Source organism: Camelus ferus, chromosome 22 (assembly GCF_009834535.1).
Source record: "Camelus ferus isolate YT-003-E chromosome 22, BCGSAC_Cfer_1.0, whole genome shotgun sequence".
In the NCBI taxonomy this organism is placed as follows: Eukaryota; Metazoa; Chordata; class Mammalia; order Artiodactyla; family Camelidae; genus Camelus; species Camelus ferus.
The window spans coordinates 19298177-19325083 of NC_045717.1; the positions used below are offsets into that span (position 1 = coordinate 19298177).

The 26907-nt window shown below is 47.5% G+C and overlaps 1 protein-coding gene across 1 annotated transcript in view; it reads left to right on the forward strand.

Moving 5' to 3' along the window:
- CACNA1A (calcium voltage-gated channel subunit alpha1 A) overlaps positions 1-26907 on the forward strand; it is a 268920-nt gene that overhangs the window by 149757 nt on the left and 92256 nt on the right. Inside the window, exons 6-8 of the mRNA XM_032465487.1 lie at positions 5688-5779; positions 8343-8495; positions 12515-12708. Coding sequence (XP_032321378.1) covers positions 5688-5779; positions 8343-8495; positions 12515-12708 — 439 coding nt within the window. The remainder of the gene's footprint in view (positions 1-5687; positions 5780-8342; positions 8496-12514; positions 12709-26907) is intronic.

Genomic DNA, 26907 nt, shown 5'->3' on the forward strand with positions numbered 1-26907 from the left:
AATTTTTTTTTCTTTTTTTTTAAAAGAAAGGTGGATAAAGCAAGGGTCGGTAGGATATAGGAACAGAGGAAGCTTCTGCCCCACTCGTAGGTGTGTGGTCTAGGGGGCCACTCTGGAGGGTCATCAGAGGTAATTAGTCCAGTGAAGTTCAGACCCACCAGCAGTTATGCTGTCGGGGCAGACGTTCACTGGGTCCTTAAGGAGCGGGTATGAGGATATTCAGTCCAGCGTCATCTGTGGAGGGGAAGCTGGAGGCTGCCTGGCATCCATGCCTGGGGGTCAGGGAGAGATGTCTCGGATGCACCTTTGGAACCTGGGGCTCAGAGAGAGCCCCAGATGGCATGTCTGCCAAAACAGAAAACAACAGAATATTCCAAAATTAATGCCATTTGTGAAAATTTTAAATATATGCGCTCAAAATAAAGCACAGGTTTTATAAGAATGCACTCCACTAAGACCAAATTAAACATTATATCAGTTATCTCTTCAGGAATGAAAGTTGAATTTGGGGATAAAAGGAAATGAATGAGTGAGTGAATGAACAAGAGAGGGGCATTGCACAGACCAAAGGCAAAATTATGCCGTGAACTGAGGAAATTGATTATCTTGACCCTTTGCGTTTGAGGGTTTAAAAAAGGAATTTTAGAAATAGTTTTCCCAAGTGGAGCTAAAAACCAGGTGACTGATATAAGAATGAACTTGAGGAAGATTTGCAAAATCTATGAATGGCAAGAATATAGACTGCGTGGGAAGCAGTTATGTTCCTAAATCCCCAACTCAAGATTTGACCCAGATCTATGAGGGGGATCTAACCTGAGGTCGGGGGTCAGCAACAGCCCCCATCCTCCCCACTTCCTGCTTTCCAGCCACACTAACATCTCCTTCCCACTCTCCAGTCCTCTGCCTCTCAGCTGGTGACCTCACTCTGCACCATAAGGTCTCTCCAGCCCCAGGGCCTTTGCACGTGTTCCCCTCCTCACCCACCTGGCACATAGTAGTCGCTCCTCTGCAAATATTTATTGACATTCTGACTTCCGGCCAGAGAAAAATCTAGCTCCTTTCTGAGTTCAGGTTAGTGGAGGCATAAGCTTGGCTGAGGTCCCGGGAGAGGGTAAGTGGGGTGGAGGAGTTAAACGGGCAGCACGGAGGAGGCAGGAAAGCCAGACCCAGATACAGGCACCACGTGTTAGCTGTGTGATTGTGGGCAAGTGGCTAACCCCTCCGGGTCTCAGTTCCCCTGTCAATGAACTGAGAATATGACATTCACATGGAAAAGATACTGGGGCATAAAATGGGACCTCAGTATGTAAAGCTACAAGCTATAACCTGGCAAAGAGAATAAACTCAATGAATGTTGGTTTCTTTATCGGTCAGTTCTGGTATAATTTCAGGGAAAGTAACAAAATAAAAGTTTAAGAGGATGACGATGATAGCAAACGTTTATAGAGGACTTACTTACTAAACCCCAGGCACAGTTCTAAGTATACCCCATACATCTCTACACCTATAAAGGGAAGTACTATTATTACCCCCATTTTACAACTCAGGAAACTGAGGCACAGAGATGTTGAGTGGTGTGCCCAAGGCCACAGTAGCTAGCAGAACTGGGATTTGAACTGAGGCTCTCTGGCTCTTAGCTGCGAGGGAAGAGTGTGTGTTATCCACATTACAAGCAATCTGGAGGCTGGGAGGTTGGTTGCAGTGTCGGTTCTGCAGCTCAGCAGGGTCTCCAAGGAATCCTTTCCACCTTTTCACTCGGCCATCTTCAGTGTAAGGACTTTCCTTGGTGACCTTTACCACTCACAGTCCCAGGGTGGCAACCCCATTCCAAGATGGCTACCCAGCCATCCTGGGTAGACACATAAGTGTCAGCCAAAGAAGAGGAGGGACTGTCTCCTGCCACGTGACTCCTCTTGATGGAGGGAACCTCTCTTCCAGAGGCACTCAGGAGACTTGCACTCAGGTCCTGTTAAGCACAAGACTGGGCCATGTGACCAGCGCTCCCATGGCAAGAAATCCTGGGAAAAAGAGACTGTTGGGCGTTTCTGCTTCTTTGAATGACAGAAGGACCCCACTCGCAAGGGAGGGAGTGGGACTGGCTCTTGGGTTGACAGCCATAAGTGTCTTGAGTGGTTTTTTCCTAGTTTAAGATAAGTCCTGTCCTCTACACAGCCCTCCCTCCCTTCCGGAATCTACTCTGTTAGTTGTCACGATGCCTTTCTCCATTTCACTTCATTATTTATTCATTCATTCATTCAACAAACATTTATTGAGTGCCTGCTATATGCCAGGCACAGTTATAGGTCCTGGGGATACCGTCGTGAGCAAAACAGACAAAAATTCCTGCCCTCTGGGGTAGACACGCTAGAGCAGCACCATCCGATGGAACTTTCTGCGATGACGGAAATGTCCTTTGGGATGCAACTGCCCACACGCGGCTGTGGAGCACTTAAAATGCGACGGATGCAACTAAGGAACTGAGTGTCTAATTTAAATTAAATTATATTAATGATATGTTTAAAGAGCTATGTGAAAGTGCGACTAATGCGACCGAGGAGCTGAATGTCTCATTTAATTTAATGTAATTTAAATGTATATTTAAATAACTATGTGTGCCTAATGGTTCCTGTATTGGGCAGCGCAGCTCTAAAGGCCAAGGCTGCAGCATCGACTTCCCTCTCTTGACACATCAGCATACTCGGTTCTCTTCCACCCTGAACATCCTTTCTTCTCATGCCCAGGCTCTTGTTTCCAGTACCTCTCAACCTTCTCTCTCCAGCCATCAGGCACGGCGAGACTCCCCAGAGACCCGAGGCCCTGCGTGATGCCTGCTTTTCATCCGTGGCATCTTCTTCGTCTTTGTCTATGCTGCCCTGGGGACCAATGCCCTCTCCTTTCTCAAAACACTTTTGAACTTAACCCTCAGGGATGACACCCTTCTTCCAGGTCTCCTCCTGCCTCTGTGGCTTCTCCCTCTTTTCCACCCATATTCTTTCTCTACCTTTTTCATTTTAGCTATCAACCCTGGGATATCTGGTCAACCACAACCCCATCTGTCCCTTCTGAGAAGGCAGAATTGGAGCTGCAACCTAAAGGATTTGAAGAGGGCCCACTAGGCAAAGAGGGAGAGAGTTGAAGGGATGGGGCAGGTGTCTGCAATAGAAGAGACAGCCAGCATATCATTCCCTTGGTGGAAAGGAGCTTTTCCTGTTGGAAGAACAGAAGGCTGAAGTGGCCGGAGTGTAGTGAGACAGGGCGGTCAGTGGGAGTCAAGTCACACAAGGTCTTGTGGTCATGATAGACTCTAGATTTTATTCTAAGCCTGCTGGAAGCCACTGGAAGGTTCTAAAGAGGGAGTCACAGAAAACTGGCTTCTCAAACTCAGCGTGTCCAGTCCACAACCCAGCTCCTGGGCTTCCTCCAAACCTTCCCCTTCCTCCACCTTCCCCGTCTCAGTTGACAACTCCATCCGTCCAGTGGCCCAGCCCCAAACCCTGGAGTCGCTCTTGATTCCTCCCTCCCATCCCACACTCGGTCTTTCCACTGGAAGTCCTGGTGGCTGCCGTATTGTTCTCCATAGTGCTTCACACCATCTGGCATACCACACCTCTTCCCGTTTTCACTTGGTTGATGGTGGCACTCTCAGGTTCTCCCTGAGTAGCTACGCACATAGTAGGTTCTCAACAAACACTTGTGGAATAAATGAATGACTGTTACTTGGTGGTTCATTTGGAACCAGGAAGCCATACTTCCCATCTCTTTCTTTCCCACCATTGCTCCCACCCCATCCAACAAGCCATGTGAGGTGGAAAGCTGGGCTCTGGAGTCCTGGGGTCCTGAGTTCACATTCTTACTTGGTAGTGTGGACCTCCATGCGTTCAGAACTTCTCTGGGCTTCAGTTTCCTCCTCTGTAAGATGGGACTCACCCTGCTGACTGCTGGGACGCAGGGAGGATTTGATGAGCCCAGGCAAGCTCCCTGGTGCACAGCAGTCAATGGCAGCTATATATAAACTGGGGCCTCCTTTGTACTCCCACTGCCTTTGTCCTAGTTCTAGCCCTCATGACGCCGGTCTGCTCTTACGGCTCCCTCCTCACTCCTGCCTCCATCACCACCAATCTGTCCTTTCAGCTGTCAGGCTTGCCAACCCTAATCACATCCCTCCCCTGCTCCAAAACCTTAACATGACTCCCACTGTCCACACGACAAGACCCACCTCATCAGCCTCCAGTTCACAGCCTCCAACCATCCTGCCCACCTGATTTGTCCCCCCATCATCCAGAGGGAAGCCTTCTGCCGCTATAGGGCATTCTCAGCCCAAGAAGCCTCTCCTCTCCTGGCATTCTCCTCCTACTCCCTTGCCATCCTTCCCAGGAGGGGGTTGAGAGATAGTGCATCTTAGGTGCTGGCTAGGATTGCACTGGGCAAGAGGGAGGTAAGATGATCTGCATTTCAGAGGCTGAGACAAGTTAGGGCAAAGGCCATGTAATGAGAAAATGCGGGGCCAGGGTTTAACCTCTGGTCTAAGATTTTGTAAGATTTTGTGCTGTGCTGCCTCTTCAAACTTGGACTCCACAGTCACGCTGTCCCCAGCCATCCTGTCTGAATTCATTTCCTCCTCATTCCTGCCTCTGACCGCCCTGGGACCAGAAGGACTTGTACTTGAATCTCTCACCCCCTTACGTGTGTGGTCATCTAAGGGCAGGGTTGAATTCATCTCAGCAGTATCACTGTGCCCAGCACAACCAGGTCTAAATCCTTCATCTCTCGCCTGGACCAGTGCAGTCACCTCCCCCAAGTCTCCCAGCTTCTGGCCTTGGCCCCTAGAGAAGCCTTATTTTAAACACAAGTCAGATCATGTCCCTTCGATACTCAGAACCCTCCATGGCTGTGACTTCACTCAGAGCAAAAGCTTCACTGTGGCCCACAAGTCCTTGCATGACCTGCCTCATCACCTCCCTGCCCTCATCGCCTCCCACTGTCACCCTGGCTCACTTGGTTCCAGCCATACTGGCCTCTTTGCTGTTCCTCAGATGTACCAGGTGTGGTTCTGCCTCAGGACCTTTGCACTGGCTGTCCCTTTGCCCAGAGTTTTCCTCTGACATATTCATGTGGCTCACTTTCTTTACATCTTTACCCCACTGACTCTTTCTCTGTGCCTGAGCTGTATAGTCCATCCACCCCTGGCCACATGTGACCATTGAACACCTGAATTGAGATGTGCCAGAAGGGTAGAATACACACCAAATTTCAGTGACACATGATTGGATAATGAAGATGTGGTGTGTGTGTATATATATATATATACATATATATATATGTATATATATATATACAATGAATACTATTCAGCTATAAAAAAAATAAAATAATGCCATTTGAGCAACATGGACAGACCTAGAGATTATTGTACTAAGTGAAGTGCTGTGGCAAAGCCTCCATTCTTCTCAGCCCAATATTTATTGAGCCTCATCCACCAGACACCTATTTGGGGTCTTTGTAAATCACCTTTCATCCCGTGAAGCAGGTGCTATTAACACAGTTTTACAGGTGGGAAAACTGAGGTCCACCGATGTAAAGTCACCTGCCTGTGGTCACCCAGACAATAAACCATGACATCGACCCCCCACCCACCTGTCGGACCCTGAAACCCACCCTTGGCTTTCTGTTCTGGCTTTTTCTTCCAGCATCTTGGCAACAGTTGGGACGGAGTTTGACCTCCGGACGCTGAGGGCAGTTCGAGTGCTGCGGCCGCTCAAGCTGGTATCTGGAATCCCAAGTGCGTGAGTTTCCAACCCTGGCAAGGGGTCTGCTCAGGGGTCCTGGGAGCCCTCGGTTTCCTCTCCGCAAAGCATCTCATTGGCAGCCCTTGGGTGCTTCTGCAGCCTGAGTCCAAGCAGTCTCTTTGGGGAAGCCCCTCAGGGGACCCCCAGGAACCTGGCTGCAGGTCTGCACAAGCTCCTGAAAGCAAGCCAGGACCCTCACCCATAACCACCTCCTTACTGAACATTTATCCATCAGGAGCCGTGCTAAGCACCACACAGTCTCTCACTCCGTACTCCCAACCTTGTGAAGTGGATAGTGCTGTTGTCCCCATTTTACAGACAGGGAAACTGAGGCTCAGAGCCGCTGAATAATTTGAGCAAAGTCGCATGGCTGAGAATGTCAGAATTAGGAGTTAGCCAGTATGACTCCCAAGCCTGGTAATAATGGGTGGCAATAACCATTACAACGTATTGGGTGCCTACTGCATACGGGACACAGCCGAACGAGCTTTCTGTGTATTAGTTCAGCTTCACAATTACCTAGGTGCGGAACCATTTTAGGGATGAAAAGGCTGAGGCTCCAAAAGGTTAAATTACTCACTTGATTTCTGACAGTTGGACAGTGACAAGCTCCAAAGTCTTTACTCGCTCCCTGCTATTTTCTCATCCTTCAAGGATGCTTTTACTCCACCCTTTGGGGGTGGCTGCAGAATTCAGGGTCAGGACTAGGTTCAGCTGCAAAATAAAGAGAAAAAGAAAGCAAAACAGGGCTGACCTTTTTCTGTCCTACTGCCCCAGTAGTAGTAGTAGTAACAATAATAATAATAATTTATAAGCACTTACTATGTACCAGGCACTGTTTTAAGTATTTGCCATTTTTTAAACTCATTTATCCTCACAACAAGCCTGTGAGGTAGGTTCTGTTATTACCTCCATTTTACGTTTCATTAGCTTTGTTCTTCAGATTTATTGCCATCCAGATTTAAAGAGTAAGACGTCCCAGATAACCACCAGCAGGGTCTTTTTGTAGAAAGAAGGCACTTCTACTCAAGTGTCTGCAAGATTCCAGCAGGTGCTTCTGTCGTATTAAACTAAGGGCCATCCCAAATTGAGTAGCTAATACTAAAAAGAGTCTCTGTTGAATGACCACCAGTGACATGCCAGGCACTTTGCTAGGTGTGAACTTTCTCATTTAATCCTGAGAGGGAGGTGCTAGTCTAACTCCCGATTACAGATGAAGAAACCGAGGTTCAGAATGGCACCCTGACTTGCTCAGGTCACTTTGCTAGTCAGGAGATGACTAGGTCAGGTTCCGTAGAAGCAGACAAAGATGGGTGTTCAGATGCACTTGCTTTATTGGGGGAGTGCTATCAGGAGAGAAAGGATGAGGGCAGCAGGACGGGGCAGGGGAAGGAGCTGAACAAGGATGCCATCTCAGCCTGATCCCCTGGGGAGCTCTGGAGTGTGAGTAGCATCTGAGTTCTCTCCTATTTGAGGCAAGGGCTGCTGGCCTTTTGTACTTATGTGATCGATTGCTGGGGGTGGGAGGGGGAAAGCAGACGCCTCCCAGGTGAGGTGCTTTTAATAACCAAGGGTGATTCTGTGAAAAGCGGGGCATCTGGGAACCGTTAGCAGCCAGTGCCCACAGCAGCTGGAGGGAGGGTGCGCCAACAGCAAAGGAGACCTGGCCTAGGCATCAACTGTCTCCAGTGTCCAGAGCCTCAGCCACTCTGCCACACTGCCTCCATCAGCGTCAGCCTTACGTTTGGGACACCTTGGAGTAGCGTTGTCCCCTGTGGTTTCCAACTATCAAGAGATGTTAATTGTGGGCCATGGGAGGTTCTTCTAATCAAGAAGCAAGACCCAAGCTATACGCCTGAACCCTGATTTTGACCACAGACTTTCCTAAACACATGGAACCATGGCTTCAGACATGGGGTTTGACATCGTTCCGACCTGGGTTCGAATCCTGGCCCTGTTATTTCTCATGTCCTAGGGTGAATCATGACGCCCCTCTGAGCTTTACTTCCCACCTCTGGGAAGTGGGGATGATTTTACACGTGCACCTGCCTCCTGGGGTTGTTGCTAAAAGCCAGTGAAATAACGTCTGGCTTCTCAGGGTTGGAACTGGGACATGGACTGCTTTTCCGTGCAGAGCTGCCAGCTAGCCTCTATGGTGCCTTTGTATGAATTAGGACACGTCGCCCCCTCTTGGTGGAAAAAAGTTAGAAAAAGGCACCCCGCTCTGGGTGAAAGGCGCTCCGTGCGCAAGAACAGGGCTCAGAAAGCAACGACTCTCCACCTCATTCTTGCCCAGAAGGTCATCAAATAGGGCGGCCTAGGCCAAATGCTTTTTGAAATATTTGAAAATAAAAAATTCTCTAACATGTTTGAAGGGAGTGTTCCTGTTATTATAATGAGTAGCCTCTGGGTCTTCCATCCATCTTCCCTCGCCCTGGCCCCGTCCCCAGCCTTCCCCCGTGTGTCCTGGGTTCCCTTGGGAGGTATCCTGGAGGTGGGGTTTCGGGGTGCCTTCTCATGGGCCCGTGGGGCCTCTCTCTCTCTGTGTCTCTCCAGGTTTACAAGTCGTCCTGAAGTCCATCATGAAGGCAATGATCCCCCTGCTGCAGATTGGCCTCCTCCTATTTTTTGCAATCCTTATTTTTGCAATCATAGGGTTAGAATTTTATATGGGAAAATTTCATACCACCTGCTTCGAAGAGGGGACAGGTAGGTCCATGTAGTGCAATACTTTTTTTTCCCCCGACCTTCCTCCCATTTCTTTTTCTCTTTTGGGGACAAGCTCCCGATGAGATGGGTAGAGGTTTGCGTCTTTCTCTTAAGAAACCGGGGCACCTCCTCCCCAAAGCACTGCAGGCAAGGTGGGGGGTGAAACAGCCCCCAAGACCTTGGTTGTTGCTAGGACATTGCCTTGGGATTCCCTAGGAAGCTGTCCCAATGTTAGTGGTTTATTTGGGAAGTGACCCCTGGAAGCACCGTCAGGAAAGTGGGGAAGTGAGACAGGTGGGGGAAACATCTGGTAAAGGGGGTGCTACCAAGCAAGTTACCATTTTGGGCAACCAGACGTCAGTCCCATTGGGCACCTCGGAGAAATAGGGTAGGTCACACACCTCACAGCCATCCCACATGAGAGAAGAGGGAGCTGGGTACTTACGCACCAAATTTTGTCCAACATTGGCGAGGAATGGCCCTGGGTGGGCATTAATGCCCTGGCACAGCTGGCTGCCCCTCATGCTGAGCTGGAGCAGGCACCAAAGATGTTTTCAGGGAGAGCACGCAGGGGCAGAGCAGATGATAGCAGAATATGGGCAGGATGCCCACAGGCTCTTTACCTAGTTACCTTGCAGTGACCCCAGACCTCAGGGCGTGTTGGGTTCTAAAGCAGGAAGATGCGGGGGGCAATCTGGCCAGGAAGGAAGGGATCCAGTGGCTCTGGAGAAAAGGAGAGTAGAGGATGGCTCCTCCTGGTCTCCCCAAGAATGTGCCTTAAAGACATCCTTCTGGGAGTGCTGGCACTGACCAATAGAACTCAGCACCACCAGGGTCTTGGTCCCTCTCCTCGAGCTGTGCCAGGCAGGGGGAGGGGAGAAGGCAGGAGAAAAACCAGGAAGACAAGGAGGTACAGCCCTGGTGCTCAGCTCAGAATCAGAGTGAGTGGGGCAGCGTGGGTGTCCCCTGCTGTCCACACACTCACAGACCCAGTAGCTTCCAGAGACCTTTTCAATTAAATACCCTGCTATCCAAACTTCTAGCTACTTGTTCTCTGAAGCCCATGAACCAAGTGGAATCAAATGTGGAGTGAAGCCTGTATTTCAGTATTTGAACCACCAGCTGCCTCGGTACGCACAGGCTGAGTGACAGTGCTGGTCATGGGTCAAGGAAACTGAACTGAGGGAGTGGACAGTGTGGACTGAAGCCCAGAGGGAAAGAGGTTTCAAGCCTGTCTTATAAGGAAGATTCTGTCCCATCCACCTTTTCAGCCTGGTGACCCCCTGGGTAGCCGAGACATCTTCCCAGACCTCCCAGAGGGCAGGAAAACCCAGTAGGGAAGGTTTATTCAGGATGATTTTTTTTTCCTCCTTTTTTTCTTGCTCCTCCTGTCTCCTTCTCTCCTGGGCTTGTGAAGTTTGCTCAATATGGGATGTCCTAATTATTTCTTTCCCCAATGAAGAAGGTGTTAATTGAGTCAGATTGAGGCAGAGCTATTTCTGCTCCTGGCCTCATCACCCGGGCGGAAATACTGGAGGGAGAGATTCAGGGCAGGGCCCCTCGGAAAAAATCAGCCGAGGGCAGAGAAACTGGGACTCCTGGATCCTGGGGTTTTGGTTTTTGTTTTTTTGTGTTTTGTTTTTTTTTTTTTCCCTTTCTTTAACTCTCTCTAGCCAAGGGGACAGAAGACTGGCTTGAGTCTGAGTCAGGGTTGTAAGGGGACAGATGTGGGTGAGGCAGCCCGAAGGGTAGGAAGCCTTGATTTGGAGGATGACTGAAAAGCTCGTGATTAAAAATATAAGCCGTGTGAGTAAGAGACAGATTTATACAGACACCCAGGCAGCAGGTTAATTTTAAAATATATTTATAACCGAATTCCTCAGACTCTCTGGACGGTTGCTTTTCTAGAAGCAGCCCTCGGAGTGTTTCGTGATGAGGGGGCGGGGAGGTTGAGGGGGGATGGGATCTCAATCAGGAACACCGCTAGGCAGAGCTGCCAAAGACAGACAGGTTTTCTCTTGCAGATGGCTCTCTTTATCATCAGGAACCTGGCTCCTGTGTGCCCAGCATGGCGCTAAACTCGCAGAGAAATGCAAAGGAAAAGCGGAAGCTTCCTTCTTTCCAAGATCTTCCAAGATAGTTTGAGGACACGAGACCCCTAGTGCATATCAATGCACGTTAATGCCTGCTTTTCTCTCCCCACCAAATGTGAACATTCAGGAGCTATTGTAGCCCCAAGGAAAGGAAGGGACCAGTGTTCACTGGGCTAATGCAGGGGTTGCCGCACGATGGATGGAAATTGAGCCAGATTTGGACACAAGGTGGAAATGGAAAAGTTTCTGGACAGAGGTGAACTTCCCCACAAACAGTGGTTCTCATTCATTAGAGGAGCCCTGGAATTTTTATTCCTTTTAAAAGATTTTGCCTTCCGATCTGTATTCATTATATAACAGCTCCTGGACCACGTCAGGCGTGAATGGGGAAGGCGTTTCCCACTTCTTAAACTAGTGGCTGATGTGTCATTGCTTCGTAAGTAGTAGGTGTCACTTCTGAGATTGATGGGTGTCATTTTGCAGGACCTGGAGTTTCTGCTTCACCGGAGCTCCAAAGGTCAATAAGATTCAGGCATTCTGTGTTGGTTCTTTTCTCTCTGTTGCTTGCTCAGTGGAGGTTGGGAATGGGTGCTGCAAAGTCTGGAGCACATCCATTGAGATACCTTTTTGTGTTTAGTGGGGAGCTTGAGTTTACACACTCGACTGTTTTCTTGTCACACAGTGTCGCTCTCTGAAAACCTTCAAAACTGTCACTTGCTGAATAGAGTCCTTTTATATCCGCTGCTCTGGTCCAGTGGAGACACGTGCAGGTTGTTCGGTGCTCCCCTGACTCTGAGTTCTCATGGAGACATACCTCCTCCCCGTCCCCTTCAATGCATTAGAATTCGAACCCAACCTTTATGCCCCAGCCCGATTTTGCCAGGAATCTGTCTTTGGTTTCCAGCAAAAGGGGTGTCCATTGACGTGTATCTCTTTCCTTGTGGCATTTTCACAATCTGCCTCCTGCTTTTTGGAGAAAGCTTAGCTCCTGTGCCTAAGGGTGAGTACTATGTGTACTGGCCTCCCTCGCCTCCAGAACAGCTCCCTGAGCCCAGTACATCTCAAGAAAAAAAAAGAAAATCAGTCAGGCTACAGAAGAATAACACAACACAATTGACAAATCTGTGCTAATTGGAGTCTGGAGAACACTGCACCCAACCACCTCAAAATGCGCACAGCATATTTACCAAAACTGACTGTATTAGGGACCTTAAAGTGCATCTTGACAGATTTAAAAGGACAGAATAATATAAAACATATTCTCTGACCACAATGCAATTAAGCTGGAAATCGGTAACAAAAAGGTAACCGTATATGTGTTCGGAAGTTAAAAGACAGGCTTCTAATTTGCGGATGAAATGGCAGGATGTCTGAGATTTGCTTTAAAGATATTTTTGTGGCAAGGCAAATTATTTTAGTATGAAGAGGGGATATGGGTGAAACAAGATTAGCCCTGAGTTGATAAGGATTGAAATTGGTGATAGGTACATGGGAATTCATTATATTATTTTATTTTTGTATATATCTGACAAATTTTTAATGCTTCTTAGTTATCCATGAGTCAAAGAAGAAACAATAATGGAAATTTCTGAATAGGTTACTGAGTATTATCATGATAATAATGCATGGCAAAATTTGTGAGATGCAGTTAAAGCTTCACTTAAAGGGACATTTATGGCCTTAAGGAACATTAATCCATCTCAAAAATTTAGGAAAAGAACAAAAACAGAAAAGAAGAAATTAATGAAATAGAAAACAAAGAATAGATCAACAAAACCAACCATTGGACTTTTGGGGAAAAGACTGATAAATTCATTTTAATAGCCATTTTTTCCCCCAACAGTGTTGAAACTTCACTGGCTCCTATTTCTCAGTGCTGGTTTTGCTGGCTCTTTCTCCTGACTTTTCTCTCCTTCCTTTTCATAGATGACATTCAGGGTGAGTCTCCAGCTCCATGTGGGACAGAGGAACCTGCCCGCATCTGCCCCAATGGGACCAAATGTCAGACCTACTGGGAAGGACCCAACAATGGGATCACTCAGTTCGACAACATCCTATTTGCAGTGCTGACTGTTTTCCAGTGCATCACCATGGAAGGGTGGACTGACCTCCTCTACAACGTAAGTGATGTGGGGTCGTGGAGAGCCAGTACCAGCCAACTCCTGAGGCTGCAGTGAAGGGACCCTGAGCTAGGGAGGCAGCCAAAGGACAACTCAACATAGCCCCGGGAGAGCCGGCCTGAGGCTCAGTCCTTTGAAGATATGGGGGTCTTGTCCTCAGAATTCTAAGTAGGGAAGGGCCCTCGGGAGGTAGAAATCTAGAGGGCACACAGATGCTGAGTAACTTTTAATTGCATGAGATTTTAAATATAATTTTAGATTTTTGAATATGTCAAGGTTGTGTGAGTCAAAAACCAACACAGATGAAACACAGAGAAATACCCTTGGACCTATGCAAAGGGGTTCTGCGCTGGAGCCCTCACCCGCTTCCTCCGGCCATGCCCCTCCCCATGGGGTGAGGAGTCCATTGGGCTGAGGGGAAATGTCTCCCAGGAGCTGGTACCACCAGCACCATGAGTGGGAAGAGAAGGTGGCAGACCATGGTCAAGGGGCAGGGACGGCTGTCCCTCCACCATAATGCAGTGCAGACACCCAGATTCTGAATCGCAGACTGACCTTATGAAGGTATGTTTGTAAAGGGGAAGTGCACAGCATGTTTTATTTAGTAGCTTTTAAATATTCACACATATTATGAGGACCTCGGTTGGTACTCTTGTCGTAAGTTTTGAAAATGTTAGGGACAGGCCTGAAAGATGCCTCCCCTTCCACCCTGTTTCCTATGCCGCATCCTAAGGCTGCTCCACACACATGCTGACTTTCCAGTGAAGGTCCTGCCCATGAGCCACAGCTCAGCCTACCAGGGAAGCAATACTGGGCATCCTCCTGCACGTAGAGGAGTCATGGTGCATGTTCATAAAGGAATTTCCCCCCTTGGGGGTGGAGGGAGATTTGTAAGAATCCATCCTTTGGATCAGTAGCTTATTTTAGGGTGGAGTTGAGAATGCAGCTTGGAATGGGCAGCAAAAGGAACTACCATGGACAGTTGTGCATGTCACACACTGCACAAGTCAACCACATCTCGGGAGTGTTGTTCATATTGTAGACCAATAGTTTTCTACCGTTATTATGATCACTGATTGACAAATACAGAGGATGGGGCAAAGGGAGACGGTGTTCTAGTTTGCAAACAGATCTTGCCCAAGCATAGCATCTCTAGGAACAGACAACAGATTTGAGATGTTCAGGCTCTTTCTTGGATTTCTTGGGCCTGCCCTACAGACGCTTGGGCAAAAGGTTACACCCAATTGGCCAAATCTTGCTTGGAGGTTTTATGGGTTCTGGGATTTTTTTCTTTACAAAGCTGGTGCAAGAGGAGGCTTCATAGGAAAAGAAACCTTCCTGGGAGGGAAGCAGAACTAGCAGACAGGAAGGGGAAGGTAAGGGAACTCAGGCAGAGAGTGGGGTGGAGAGCAGGAACTAAGAAAAGTGTGAACACAGAAACAGGCTGTGTCTCAGGGTTGGACATCCAGAGAAAGGGTCCAGAGGTTCAGAAGGAGACACTGGGAATGTGCTCAGTGGTAGGTGAGGAAGTGTGAGCAGGACCATAGGTTTCCAGAAACTTCTATAGTTGTAAGCACTGTTGTCTGAGGGAATGTTTGTCCTGGAAGCTTAGAGCAAAACCACCATGTAGAGAGCAAGCTCAGGGGAAACTGTTGAGAGAACAGAGTTAGGCATTAAGCTGCCTAGGTTCCCATCCTGAGTCAGCACTTCCTTGCTGTGCAACCTTAGACAAGTCGCTTGGGCTCTCTGGGCCTCCATTTCTACGTGTGCAAAATGAGGAGAAGCACAGCCCTACCTCACAGGGCACGAGGAGCGAGTGAGGTGAATACATGTGAAGCATTTAGAGCAGTGCGTGGTGCTGAACAAGCTCTCTGTAGGCCAAATTTTCCACCCTGATGGGCACTCCTTTTAGAAATGTATATGAATTTTTCATTGTGAAAACTCCAGCAGGGCCTGAAGAAGTGGAGTGAGCCATGGGGTCCTACTTTAGTCCCCATTCTCACCCCACTGGTAACTGCCACTAATTCGGAGCAGCCTTCTAAAACTTCCCATGCACTCACATCCCACTGTCATGCTTTGGGTAGAAGCCTGAGCAGTGGTTTGAGCCTGATGTGAGCCTAGAGCAGCAATAAAGTACCACAAACTGGGTGGCTTAAAACAACAGATACTTATCATCTCACAGTTTGGAGGCCAGAGGGTGTCAGCAGGGCCAGTCTCCCTCCAGAGGCTCTAAGGGACAATTCTCCCTCGTCTCTTCCAGCTTCCAGTAGCTGCCAGCAGTCCTTGGCATCCTTTAGCTTATAGATTCTCCATCATCCACTGAAGTATTCCACCTTCATATGGCCATCTTGCTGTGAGGACACTGGTCATCCTGGATTAGGGCCCACACTACTCCCGTGCAACCTCATCTTACTTAACTAATGGCATCCGCACAACCCTGTATCTAAATAAGGTCACTTTCTCAGGTCCTGGAGGTTAGGATTTCCACTTATCTTTTTTGGAGGGTGGGAGTGGGGGCACAATTCAATTCATAACACCTCTCAAATAAAGTACTTGCTCCTGAACCCTTATCTGGGACTTCTTAAATTAAGACAACCCCACCCACACTCCACAACACAACCACCAGGGCCACTCATGGCTAAGGGCAGGGGCTAAGGTGGCATCTTTGAGTTTCTACTGGTGAGGGCAGAGCTGTTGCTTTTCCAGACTCATTTGGGCCCTGCCATCTGCCAGGCCTGCCCAGCCCTGCCCTAGGATGCCCCTCACTCCATGCAGCCACAGTCAGGCACAGTGTCTGGAGTCTTTGTCCTTTACACTGGTGCCAGAGCCAAGTCCGTAGGCATGGCCTCACCAGCCGCTGGCAGGTAAGATCCACAGGAAGAGTCCAGAGGCACCTGCTCCAAGCATCTTAGAATCCACAGCACGGATGCCAAATGTATGTTGCCCACCTAGATGAGCAGGGCTTTATGATCCCAACATCTCATTTCTTTTCTCAACATCGTTGAAATCCATTTGTTTATTCCATAATCACTTATTAAGTGCTGACTGGGTGCTGGGAGATAATCAGGTGATTGGGGACAACACAATGAAGAAGACAGACAAAAATCCCCACCCTCGTAGGGGAGACAGAGGTGAACAATAAGCACAACAAATAGTAAACTACTCAGAAAGTAGAAGATAGACTTTAAGCAAATGCACAATATGGGACGTGATGGCATGCCCTATGTCGTCCTATGAAGACGACAGCAGCATAAGAGGACAAGTTATGGGATATGGGGACTAGATTAGGTCAGGCAATCAGGGAAGACTCCTCAGAGGAGGTGACATTTCCACAGAGGAGGAGGGGGCCAGGCAGATGTTTAGGGAAGAGCATTCTTGGCAGAGGGAACAGTAGCTTGCCTACACAGTGTGTTGGGACCTCTTCCAGATTTTCCCCTTTTCAATTTGTCTCTTTTCTTTCCTTCCTGGCTTCCTGCTTAAAGTGCCTTTTAGAAAAAGCCTCACCTCAACTAATCAGCAACACTATCGAAGATTTATATAGGATGTGCACCCCAGTGTTATTTATAAAAATAGAACAAAACTGGAGGCAACTGGTTAAATACCGTATGGTCCCTCCATATGATGGAATATCATGTGTCATTAAAAATCGTCTGTTGGGAGAATATTTAAGGACTTGGGGAAATGCTCACCATATAATGACAAGGTAGGGGAATTGATTTTTAAAAAAGGATCAAGGTGAGATAAGCCTTATGTCACAGTCCGCTCAGGCTGACATCACAAAATACCACAGACTGGGCAGCTTAGAAAACAGATGTGTACTCACTCACAGTCCTGGAGGCTGGAAGTCCGAGATCCGGGTGCCAGCATGGTCCAGTTCTGCTGAGGACCGTCTTCCTGGCTTACAGGCGGCTACCTTCTTGTTGTGTCCTCACATGGTGAGGGGAGAGAGAGAGAGAGAGAACAAGCTCTCTGGTGTCTCTTCTCACAAGGACACTAACCCCAGCCTGGGGGCCCCACTCTCATTACCTCCTATAACTCTAATCACCTCCCAAATGCCCCATCTCCGAATGCCACTGCATCGGAGATTAAGCCTTCAACAGATGAATTGCGGGGAGAAGGGGCACAATTCAGTCCGTAGCACCTTATAATCTCAAGGGCGTAATTTTGAAAATACGAAAAATAAAAAGAATAGAAGCCAAAGCCACTGTACCAAGATATCTCTAGGTAGTGGGACGTGGGAATCTTTATTTTCTTTATATTTTTCTATGTGGTCAAATTTTTCTACAATGAGCACAATTTACTTTTAGCCTCTTTTTTTAGAAGTTGATTTACAATATTGTATTAGTTTAAGGTGTACAGCATAGTGATTCAGTTATTTTTTGGCAGATTATATTCCACTGTAGGTTATTACAAGATATTGAATAGAATTCCCTATGTTGCACAGTAAATCCTTGTTGCCTGTCTATTTTCTATATAGTAGTTTGATGCTTTACTTTTATAATCAGGGAATATATTTAAATTTGTCTTGCTAAATGTTTAGGAGGAAAAAAGAGATTTGGGGTTACTTCTAGACCAGGAGACAGGGAGGAAATGCAGGAGAATGAGCATTTTCTGGGGGCCCACTGTGTGCTGGCTGAGCTTTTATCTTATATAACCTATCCAGACAGGGTCTAGGCCAAAATAAATAAATGACTGATTGATTGACATAGCAATGGTAAATCATCATTTTATTGCTTTATTATTAAATAAAGTAAGTGAAAAAGAGACAAGTCTTCCTTAGGGAATTCCATTTAATATATGTAGACACTCCCCCTCTAGGAGTGGAGTTGAATCTCCACCCTCCGTACTTTGCGGATGGGCTGGACTTAGTGACTCACTTTCAAAGAATAGAGTAGGGAAAGATGTATCGTTTTGCAGTAGAGAAACCTACAAGACACCACCTTAACCAAGTGATGAAGGCTGACATCTCCAGTGGATGTGTCATCGTGGGACCCTTGATTTGCTATGATGGAGAGGGAACCTCACCTCTGTGGTCTTCTTCTCAAAGACTCATAACCCCAGTTTAATCACGGGCAAAACATCAGACAAACACAGATTGGAGAGCATTCTACAGGGTACCTGGCCAGTTCTTTTCAAGACTGTCAAGGTTATGACAGTCAGAGAAAGACTGAGAAACTGTCCCAGACCAGAAGAGTCTGAAGAAGCATGAGGACTAAGTGCAATGGGAGATCCAGGATGGGATCCTGGGACAGAAAAGGGGCCTTCGTGGAAAAGCGGATGAAATCCAAATAAAGTCTGGAGTTTTGTTTTTAAATAACTGGTGAGGGAGAGATTACTGTCACCCAGTTTACAAACGGGTGAGGGCTCTCTTTCTGGCTTACAGACGACTGCCTTCTCGCTGTGTCCTCACATGGTGAGACCCTGCTTGAGAGAGCTGCCTGAGGTGCCAGCCAGGGACTTGTCAGCACCAGACTGTGAGCTCTGATGTCCTCTTCCCTGTGCTCTGAACTGAACCCAGAGAAATAGATATTGGGGGTGGGGGAGGGGAGAAAGAGGAAGTGAGAGAGAGGAGGAGGAGGGAGGGCAGTTAATTTTTAAAGGAGTAATTTCTTAAAACTCTCACTAAAGTCTGGGGCAGAAAGATGGGAGATGGGGAACAAGAGACTCCACCTGAAAGAATTTGAAACCTTGTTGAGCCACAGACCCCTTTGACTGTCTAATGATTTTCAAGACATAAATTAAAATGCATGAGATGATGGAGGAAGCCAAATAGAGTGAAATAATTATCAGAATATTTTTTAAAAACAGATTTGTGACGTGGTTTTAGAGTTTATAACACATTGCCAACAGGACCTGGCAACAGGTCTGATAACCCATGTAATTTCTGGAGAGTGTTGAGCCTGAAAGACTTTGCAGGATGTCTGTGAACTATATGTGATTTCTGCTAGTGACTTGTGCCACTGTTCCTGCCCACTGTCACACTTTGCTGCCTCCCCTCATAATGGAAGAAAATGCCTTACTTCTGGTAGAAATCAGGGGAAGTGAAGGGTTCACTTTTTCCATTCAAATTCACTAACTCCCCAAGTTCTAGCTTCAGACCCCCAAGGATCCCCACCCCAGTTGAGACCGAGGGAATCTCAAAGGGACTTCTGCGTTGCTGCAACTAGGAAAACCCTCTGAGGAGGTGATAGTTTAGCAAGTGACTGAAGTTCTCACTGTCCATGTCTGGCTTAGCCCCCACCACAGGTTACCCAGCCCCAAATGTCAAAGAGTGCAGTGTTGGGAAGCCCCGCTCTAGAAGGCCAGGGATCCTTGGTGATGGAGCAGTGGGGCATCCCTGGGCATGGTGGGCCTGCCCCCATTAGGACTTGGCGATGGGCTGAGTGCTTATCCAAGCCCAAAGACTGCAGAGGCAGGTGTATTGAAACTCTGTGCCAAAAGTGTGGTTTGCATCATATCTGTTATCAAATGAACCCCAATCAACATAGCTGAGCTCCACCCTTGTCCTGGACCTTCCTGGGACCCAAGCTGGATCTGGGTAGCCTTCTGAAATCATGGAGGGTTATCAGCCATTTCCTCTGTGCTACACTATTCTGGGTACTTTTCTGTGCATCAGTCCATGACTCCTTGATGATAAACCTCTAAGTTAGAGCCTTAAATATTCCCATTTAACAGATGAGGAAACAGGCCTGGAGCCACACACAGGGAGTTAAGGTTGGAATCCAGCTCTGACTCAACACTGGCTCCCTCAGAAATCTGCCATTTCCCACATCCCACAGCAAACAGGATCCAGGATTGGCTCTCTGAGCTTAAGGGGGTAGGGTGGGGAAGCCCAAGAGGGCTGCACTGGGGCCATCTGCAAGAGACAAGAGCTGCTGGCTCTGTGTTACTTGAGTGACAGGCAGCCTCCTTTCACAGGGACCCCCTCACCATATGTGCCTGCGTGACTCAAAAGAGCCAGAAATCACCTCCACCCCATGCACTCCTCACCAGCTGGGCTGAAGCAGCCTGGGAGTGCAGCGTGGGTGATGGGAGCTGCCCTCTCTTGGTTGCTACCAGGGTGGAGAAGGGGAGAGGCTGGGGTCCTAGCAGGACCAGGATGCCTTGAGTTAACTTTGGGCCATTTGCTGCGAGCCCACTGCACACCCACATCTTCCTTGGATCCTCAGTTGATCCATAAAACAACCTCATGAGGGGAGATATATTTTTAGCTCCATCTTCCAGATAAGGAAACTGAGGCCCACAGGGATGCGGTGACCTGCCAAGATCCTCTAGCCAAGGGTGGTGAAGTCAGGATTTGAACCCAGCACTGGGCACTAATTACTCCTCTCTCTGCCCCTCTTCTCTTTCTTTTTCCCTCTGTCCTTGTCTCTCATTCTTAGTCTCTCTGTCTCTCTCTGCCTCTTTCTGTCTCTCTTTCCTCCTCTCCTTTCTTCTCTTTATCCCTCTCTGTCCCCACCTCTGTGTGCTTTTCTCTTTTTCACTATTTCTCCCTCTCGGTTAATATCAGTTAGGAAAGCTTAGACCATGCTTAGTTGATGATTATAAATACAAATCTCTTGACACATGGTCTCTAAGGGTTGAAACTGACCTTTGACCTTAGCCCTTTTATAATTCATAGATGTTCATTTTGACTAACATAAAAGCATTAGATCTGGGAGGACTTTAGATCATGCATTCACTCAACAAACATTCATTGAATGTGTACTGGGTGCCAGCAATCTTCTAGGCACTGAGGATATGCAGCAAATGGAAGAGACAAAAATCCCTGTTTGGGGGGGTGTTGACATTTTATTGGAGGAAGAAGGCAGTCAACAAGATAATTAAGAAATATATGTATATCTGTGTGTGTGTGTATATATATATACACACACACACATATATATATATATAAATCAGGTATTATCTTAATTTTAGGCTTTGTTGGCTGTGCTGTCTCTGCTGCAACTACTCAGACTGTTTTCATAGCACAAAAGCAGCCACAGAGAAAATATAATGAATGGGTATGGCTGTGTGCCAGTAAACCTTAATTTACAAAAACAGGTGGCTAGCCCACGAGCTATGGTTTGCCGACTCCTGTGTAAGAGGGTGATGAAAGCTCAGGAGAAAAGGCAGTAGGAGGGTTGTGGCTCATCAAGGTGAGAGGCTGAAGTTCTTCTAATAAGACCTGAAGGAGGTGAGGGGAAGCCATGAAGGTGGGTAGAGAGACCCAGGCCAGACAGGAAAGCCATTGCAAAGGCCCTGAGGCAGGAAGGGTCCTGGCATCTGTGAGGAGCAGCCAGGAAGCCCGTGTGGCTGGAAGTGAGGGAGTGAGGGTGAGAGAGGGCGCTGAGAGGCCAGGGGAGGTGACAGGAAACCTCACAGGCAGAAAGACCATGTATTTTACCACCCAAACCAGAACAATTTTGAGAGTGAATGGGGAAAGGAGGACTGAGAAATAATTAACAGGCACTGAATGACTTAATAACATGTATAAAATGGAGCAGACATACAACCTCCCTCACAGCCACTGTGGGGCTTCAGCTCTTTCACGGTCAAATCCACCCCATTTTTATCCTGTATGCTGGGGAATTGGGTGTTCTCTTGAACTGAGATTTGTTTTGTTTCTTACATCTTCCATACTTTTTCTGAATGAACCATGCTCAAAAAAATTAGAGGAAAATAAGCCATAAGGCAGAAGGCACTTAAGGATTTTACTGGGACTCAGCCATTAATTTGTTTGATGAGTATTTATCGAGCACTTGCTAAGTGCTAGACACCAGCAGTGCTGGGATGAATCAGTATTTTCCCGCTCTTTAAGGCTCTCATGGGCCAATTTTATAAACATGAAATACTATGTCAGTGCAGTGGAAGGGTGAGGTAGAAAAAAGTCAGTTGGATGCAAGCCAGAATGATGGGTCTAGCCCCAGCCGAGCCATGTTGTCCCCACTCTGTGTGAGACAGACAAATCACGTCACCTCTCTCAGCCCTGGTATCCCCCATCCACTGGGTGTGCAGATTGTGGGGATCGAGGGGTGTGTTGTTAGCTCAAAGGGGCTCTACTAAGTGGCACTGGTTGTCCTGCCTGCCTCTCCATGCCCTGGGAAACAGCCTGATCATTGGGACTTGAGATACATACATTTTCCTGTCATTATTATTATTCAAACAATCCACCCACAAGGACTTAAGGATTATGTGTATTCACCATGCAACCAACACTTAGCGAGCACCTACTGCATGCCAGGTGCTGTTCAGGGCGCCAGGGAGCTGACGCCTTAAGGAGCAAAGACAACTGGTCAAGTCAATGCGGAAATCGACAAAATGATTCAGAAAGCAAAACGCACTGCGAAGAGAGTGAGAGGTCTGGCTGTGCTGTCAGGAGGGGCAAGCCCTTTCTGTTGGGAGGACTGGGAAGACTTCTCTGGGAGCAGGCATGGTAGAATAAAAGGCTGAGTGATGAGAAGGAATCAACCAAGTCAAGATCTAGCGGATATCAGGCTCCAGGCAGAGGCTCAGCAAACAGAAACAACCAGCTCATTGTCATCTTGAACTTCAATTTCTCTATTGGACACACAGGAGACATTCTTTTCCCCCACCTGCCTCATGAGATTCATTAAAGAGTCAATGAGAAAGTGATATTTGAGCAAAATCTGAAGGAGGTGAAGGAGTGAACCAAGGAAACACCAGGGTGTATCAGTTAAGAAATCTGGGTTATGCTGCAGTAACAAACATCCTCCAACGTCTCTGTGATTTTAACAACAGATGTTTTTCCTGGCTCATGCTACATGTCCAGTACAGGTTGGCAGTGAGGAAAAAGGGAGTTATGCTAAGCATAGTCACTTGGGACCTACCTAATGGATCAGCCAGCATCTAGAACATTTCTAGTTGGTATCCCAAAAAGAAAGAGCGCCCTGGAGGGTCCCAGACTGGCAGTTCAGTATTCTCTTCTGGTCCAAAAGTGACACAGGTATTTCCACCCACTCCTCATTGGCCAGCACTCATTATCTGGCTTTCAGTCAACCACAGGCAGACTGGGATGGGCCATCCGGCCATATCTCGGGAAATATTTAGTGACAGCACTAATGAGGAATAGCGTTCCAGGCAGTGGAAATCTGAGCCTTTGGAAGAAAGACAAAGCAATCTTGAGAGTACATCTTTCCTGATATTATTCATAATTTTGACAAGCAAGAAAGTTTTCCCGCCTCTTCCTCCTCTCCACACTCAGTCTCATGTGCACACCCGCCCTTAACCTGAGCTGCTGAAAAGAGCTCAGGTTAAGGAGGGGAGGTTTGTCACAGAATGGCCATGGCAGCTCCAGTCCTTCTGCCTGGGAAATATATTTACCATTTTACTCCTGAACAAACCCCAGGGAAAGCCCACTTACTAATCAAAAACTGCATCCAACCCTCTGCCAACTTCTTCTCTGTGATTTGTTGGATCCAGAGCATGGAATTGAGTCACTTGGGCTAGATTGGAAGAGAACAAGCATCTCTAACTCTGGAACCCCAGTCCCCAGGGAGGGAAAACAGATAAGGGAGGAAGAAGGAGAGAAGAAGAAGGGAGCACAACTTGGGGTGGAAGATGTGGGCTGTGCGGGGAGCCACCTCTCATTCAGTCATTCAACAAACATTTATTGAACACTGCCTGCGTGCCTGGCATTGTGCTAGGGAATACAGTACCAGGGTGGGGAGAAGCACAACGTCCCTGCCCCTTCTGGAACTGACATTCATTCCAGCTGGGAGATGGACAGTGAGCAGGAGAAGTAACTATAGAGGAAGAGAGGAATTATGAGAAAAATAGAACCAGAATTGAGATTAGAAATGAAAGTTGCAACAGTATAAGGGCCATTGGGGGTGGCCTCTCTGAGAAAGTGACATTTGAGCAGAGATCTGAAGGAAGGGAGGGGAGCCACGTAGGAAACGGGGAAGAGCATTCCAGGCAGAGGGAATAGTAGGTGCAAAGGCCCTGAGGTGGGACTGTGCTTGGTGTGTTTGAGGAGCTGCAAGGAGGTGGTGTGGCTGGAGTGATCAGGAGGAGAATAAGAGGAGAGGAGGGCCTGGAGGTGATAGGGTCAAGAGGTGGAACCTCTACCATTCAGTAGCTCAGTGACTGTGTTCTTTTCTGTGGCTGCCATCACAAAGTACCGCGAGCGGATGGCTTAAAACAACGGAAATGTATTCTCACACATTCTGGAGGCCAGAAGTCCGAAATCAAGGTAACAGCAGGGCTACACTCCCTCAGAGACTGGATAGAATTCTTTCTGGCCTTGTCCTGACTTGTGGAGGTGGCTGCCAACCCTTGGCATTCCTTGGCTCACAGCTGTGTCCCTCCAACCTCTGCCTCCGTCACCCTAAGGCTGTCCTCTCCCCTGTGTGTCCCCACCTTCACCTGGTGTTTTCCTCTTAAAAAGACACCAGTCGTATCAGATTAGGGCCCACCATCATGATTTCATCTTAACTTGATGGCAGCTGCAAAGACCCTGTTTCCAGGTAGGGTCACGTTGACAGGTACTGGGGGTTAGGACTTCAGCATATCTTTTGGGGGCAATACCATGCAGCCCACAACAGGGACTTTGGGCATAGGACTAACTTTACCTCCACGTGCCTCAGGTTCCTCATCTGTGAAGATGAGAAGGATTGTGCACCACCTGTTGTGAGAGGATTAAATGGGCTCCAGTAGGCTGACACTCCTGGTACCGAGTGTCTGCTGTTATGCTGGGCAGCATCACAGGGCAGGTGGTTCTAAGTATGTCAGGAGCCAGGTGTGGGAGGATCCTGAAGTGGAGGCACCAAGGTGTCTCAGCTGTTTCTCCCAGTACACTCTTGCCACTCTCCCTGCACCCCCAACTCCTCGTCTCCATCCCAAGCCTGCTTCCTGAGACAGCCCAGATATCTTTCTGCTGTTGGCCACTGCAGGCTCTCTCCCTGGGCTATATTTAGCCCTAAGAAATGGTAACAAAAGGCTTCAGCCACAGCAGCAGCAGCAGAGGGGGAAGCACAAAGCCAGTCCTGCTTTCCATACAGCCCTGTTCTGCTGACCCCTTTTTTCCTTCTAGAACCTTCCAGAAGCAGAGCATTGGAACTCTGTTAGAACAAGGCTGTGAGCTGGGGACTGGCACATTCATTGTCCCCAGAACCTGTCTGTGTCCATGATGAAAGTTAGCTCTTTTGGTTTGTTTGTTTTCCTTTCTTCTAAAAAAAAATTATTATTGTCAAAGAAACATAACCTAAAATTTACCATCTAAACCGTTTTTAGGTGTCCAGTTCATTGGCATTAAGTGAATTCACATTGATGTGCAGCTAGGAGCACCATCTATGTCCAGAATTTTTTAATCTTGCAAAACTGAAACTCTGTCCTCATTAAATATGAACTCCCATCCCCCTCACCCAGCCCATGGCATCCATCATTCTACTTTATGTCTCTGTGAATTTGACAATTCTGAGGACCTCATATAAGTGGAGCCATGCCTTTTTTGTCCTTTTATGTCTGGTTTATTTCACTCAGCATAATGTATTGAAGATTCATCCATATTGAAGCGTGTGTCAAAATTTCCTTCCTTTTTAAGGTAAAGTCGACTTTCTTTTAAAAAAAACACCTTTTTTCTTCCAGGTGAAGTAAAATAAACATACAGAAAACCCCACAGATCTTAAGTGAGGAACTTGATGAATTTTCTCAAACTGAACACAGGTGTAACCAGACCCAGATCAGGAAACAGAACCTCACCACCACCCCCTGGTGTGTCCCCTCCTCAATCATTACCTCCCCCAGGGGGTGGCCTATCTGGACCTCAAACGTCGTGGACTCATTTGCCTGTTTTTGTATTTTGCATGAATGGAAGTTTACGTGTGTGCTTTTTTCCATCTGGCCTCTTTTGCTTGACATCAACTCCGTAAGGTGTCACGTGATGGGTGGCAGTCACTCATTGTGTAATAGTCCATTTATTTATTCTTGCTCCTATTGACAAGGATTCGGATTGTTTCCAGCTTGGGGCTATTATGAAGATCACTGCCATGAACATTCTTGCATGCGCCTTTGGCATACACAGGTTCACATTTCTGTTGGATAACTATCCAGGAGTGAAATTTGCAGGTCATAGTGAAGGTGCGCAATTAACTTAAGTAGAAATTAACATCCCGTTTTTCAAAGTGGTTTTACTATGTGTTATGGATTCAATTGTGTCCCTTCCAAAATTCACACGTTGAAGCCCTAACTCCTAGTACCTCAGAATATGACCTTATTTGGAAATGAGGTCACTGCAGGAGTAATTAATTAAGATGAGGTCATTAGGATGGACCCTAATCCAGTGTGACTGGTATCCCTATGGAAAGGGGAATTTGGACACAGAGACAGGCACACAGAGAGAACATCATATGTTGATAAAGTCAAAGATCAGGGTGACGCATCTACAAGTCAAGGAACCACCAAAGATTGTCAGCAAGCCCCCAGATACCAGAGGAGGAGCACAGGACAGAGCCCTCTCCCTCAGAGCCTCCAGAAGGAACCAACCCCACTGATATGCTGCTCTTGGATTTCTGGCCTCCAGAACTGTGAGCCAATAAATTTCTGTTGTTTTAAGCCACCCAGCTGATGGTTCTTTATTACAGCAGCCACAAGAAACTCATACACCATGTTGCCATCCCATTGGCAATATATGAGCATTCCAGTTCCTCCACACACTCACCAGCACCTGGTAGTGTCAGGCTTTCTCATTTTAGGCTTTCTGCTGATAGGCAGTAGCACTGAATGTGCCTTTAAAGGTGAGCTTTTAAAGCCACACTTGTGCTCCCCCCCCCCCCCAATTCTGCAGCTGCCACAAAACTTATGAACCACCAGAAGGCTCCCCCTTGTGCTTCTTGCTGAAGCCAAGGCTTCCCCAACACAGAGGTTAAGTTCATAGGCTCTGGGGCCTGGCCACCTGGTTCACTTTCTGTGTGGACACACTATCTAGCTCTGTGACCTTGCAGTGGTCTTTATGGGCCTCAGTTTCCAGTCATCAAATGGTCATGACAATATCATAGGGGCATCAAGAGGATTAAATGAGTAAATAAGCCAACGTAGGTAACGTGTTTAGAAGAGTGTCTGGCACAAATAAGTACTCTGTAATTAGTGGTTTTTATATTTTTCTTTCTCTATTCTTGATTTTCTTCCCCTTCTCTTACTCCTTCTTGGTTCTGTCTTCTGTCCTCCCAGAGAAGAATGTTTTATTTGTGGACTTCTTGC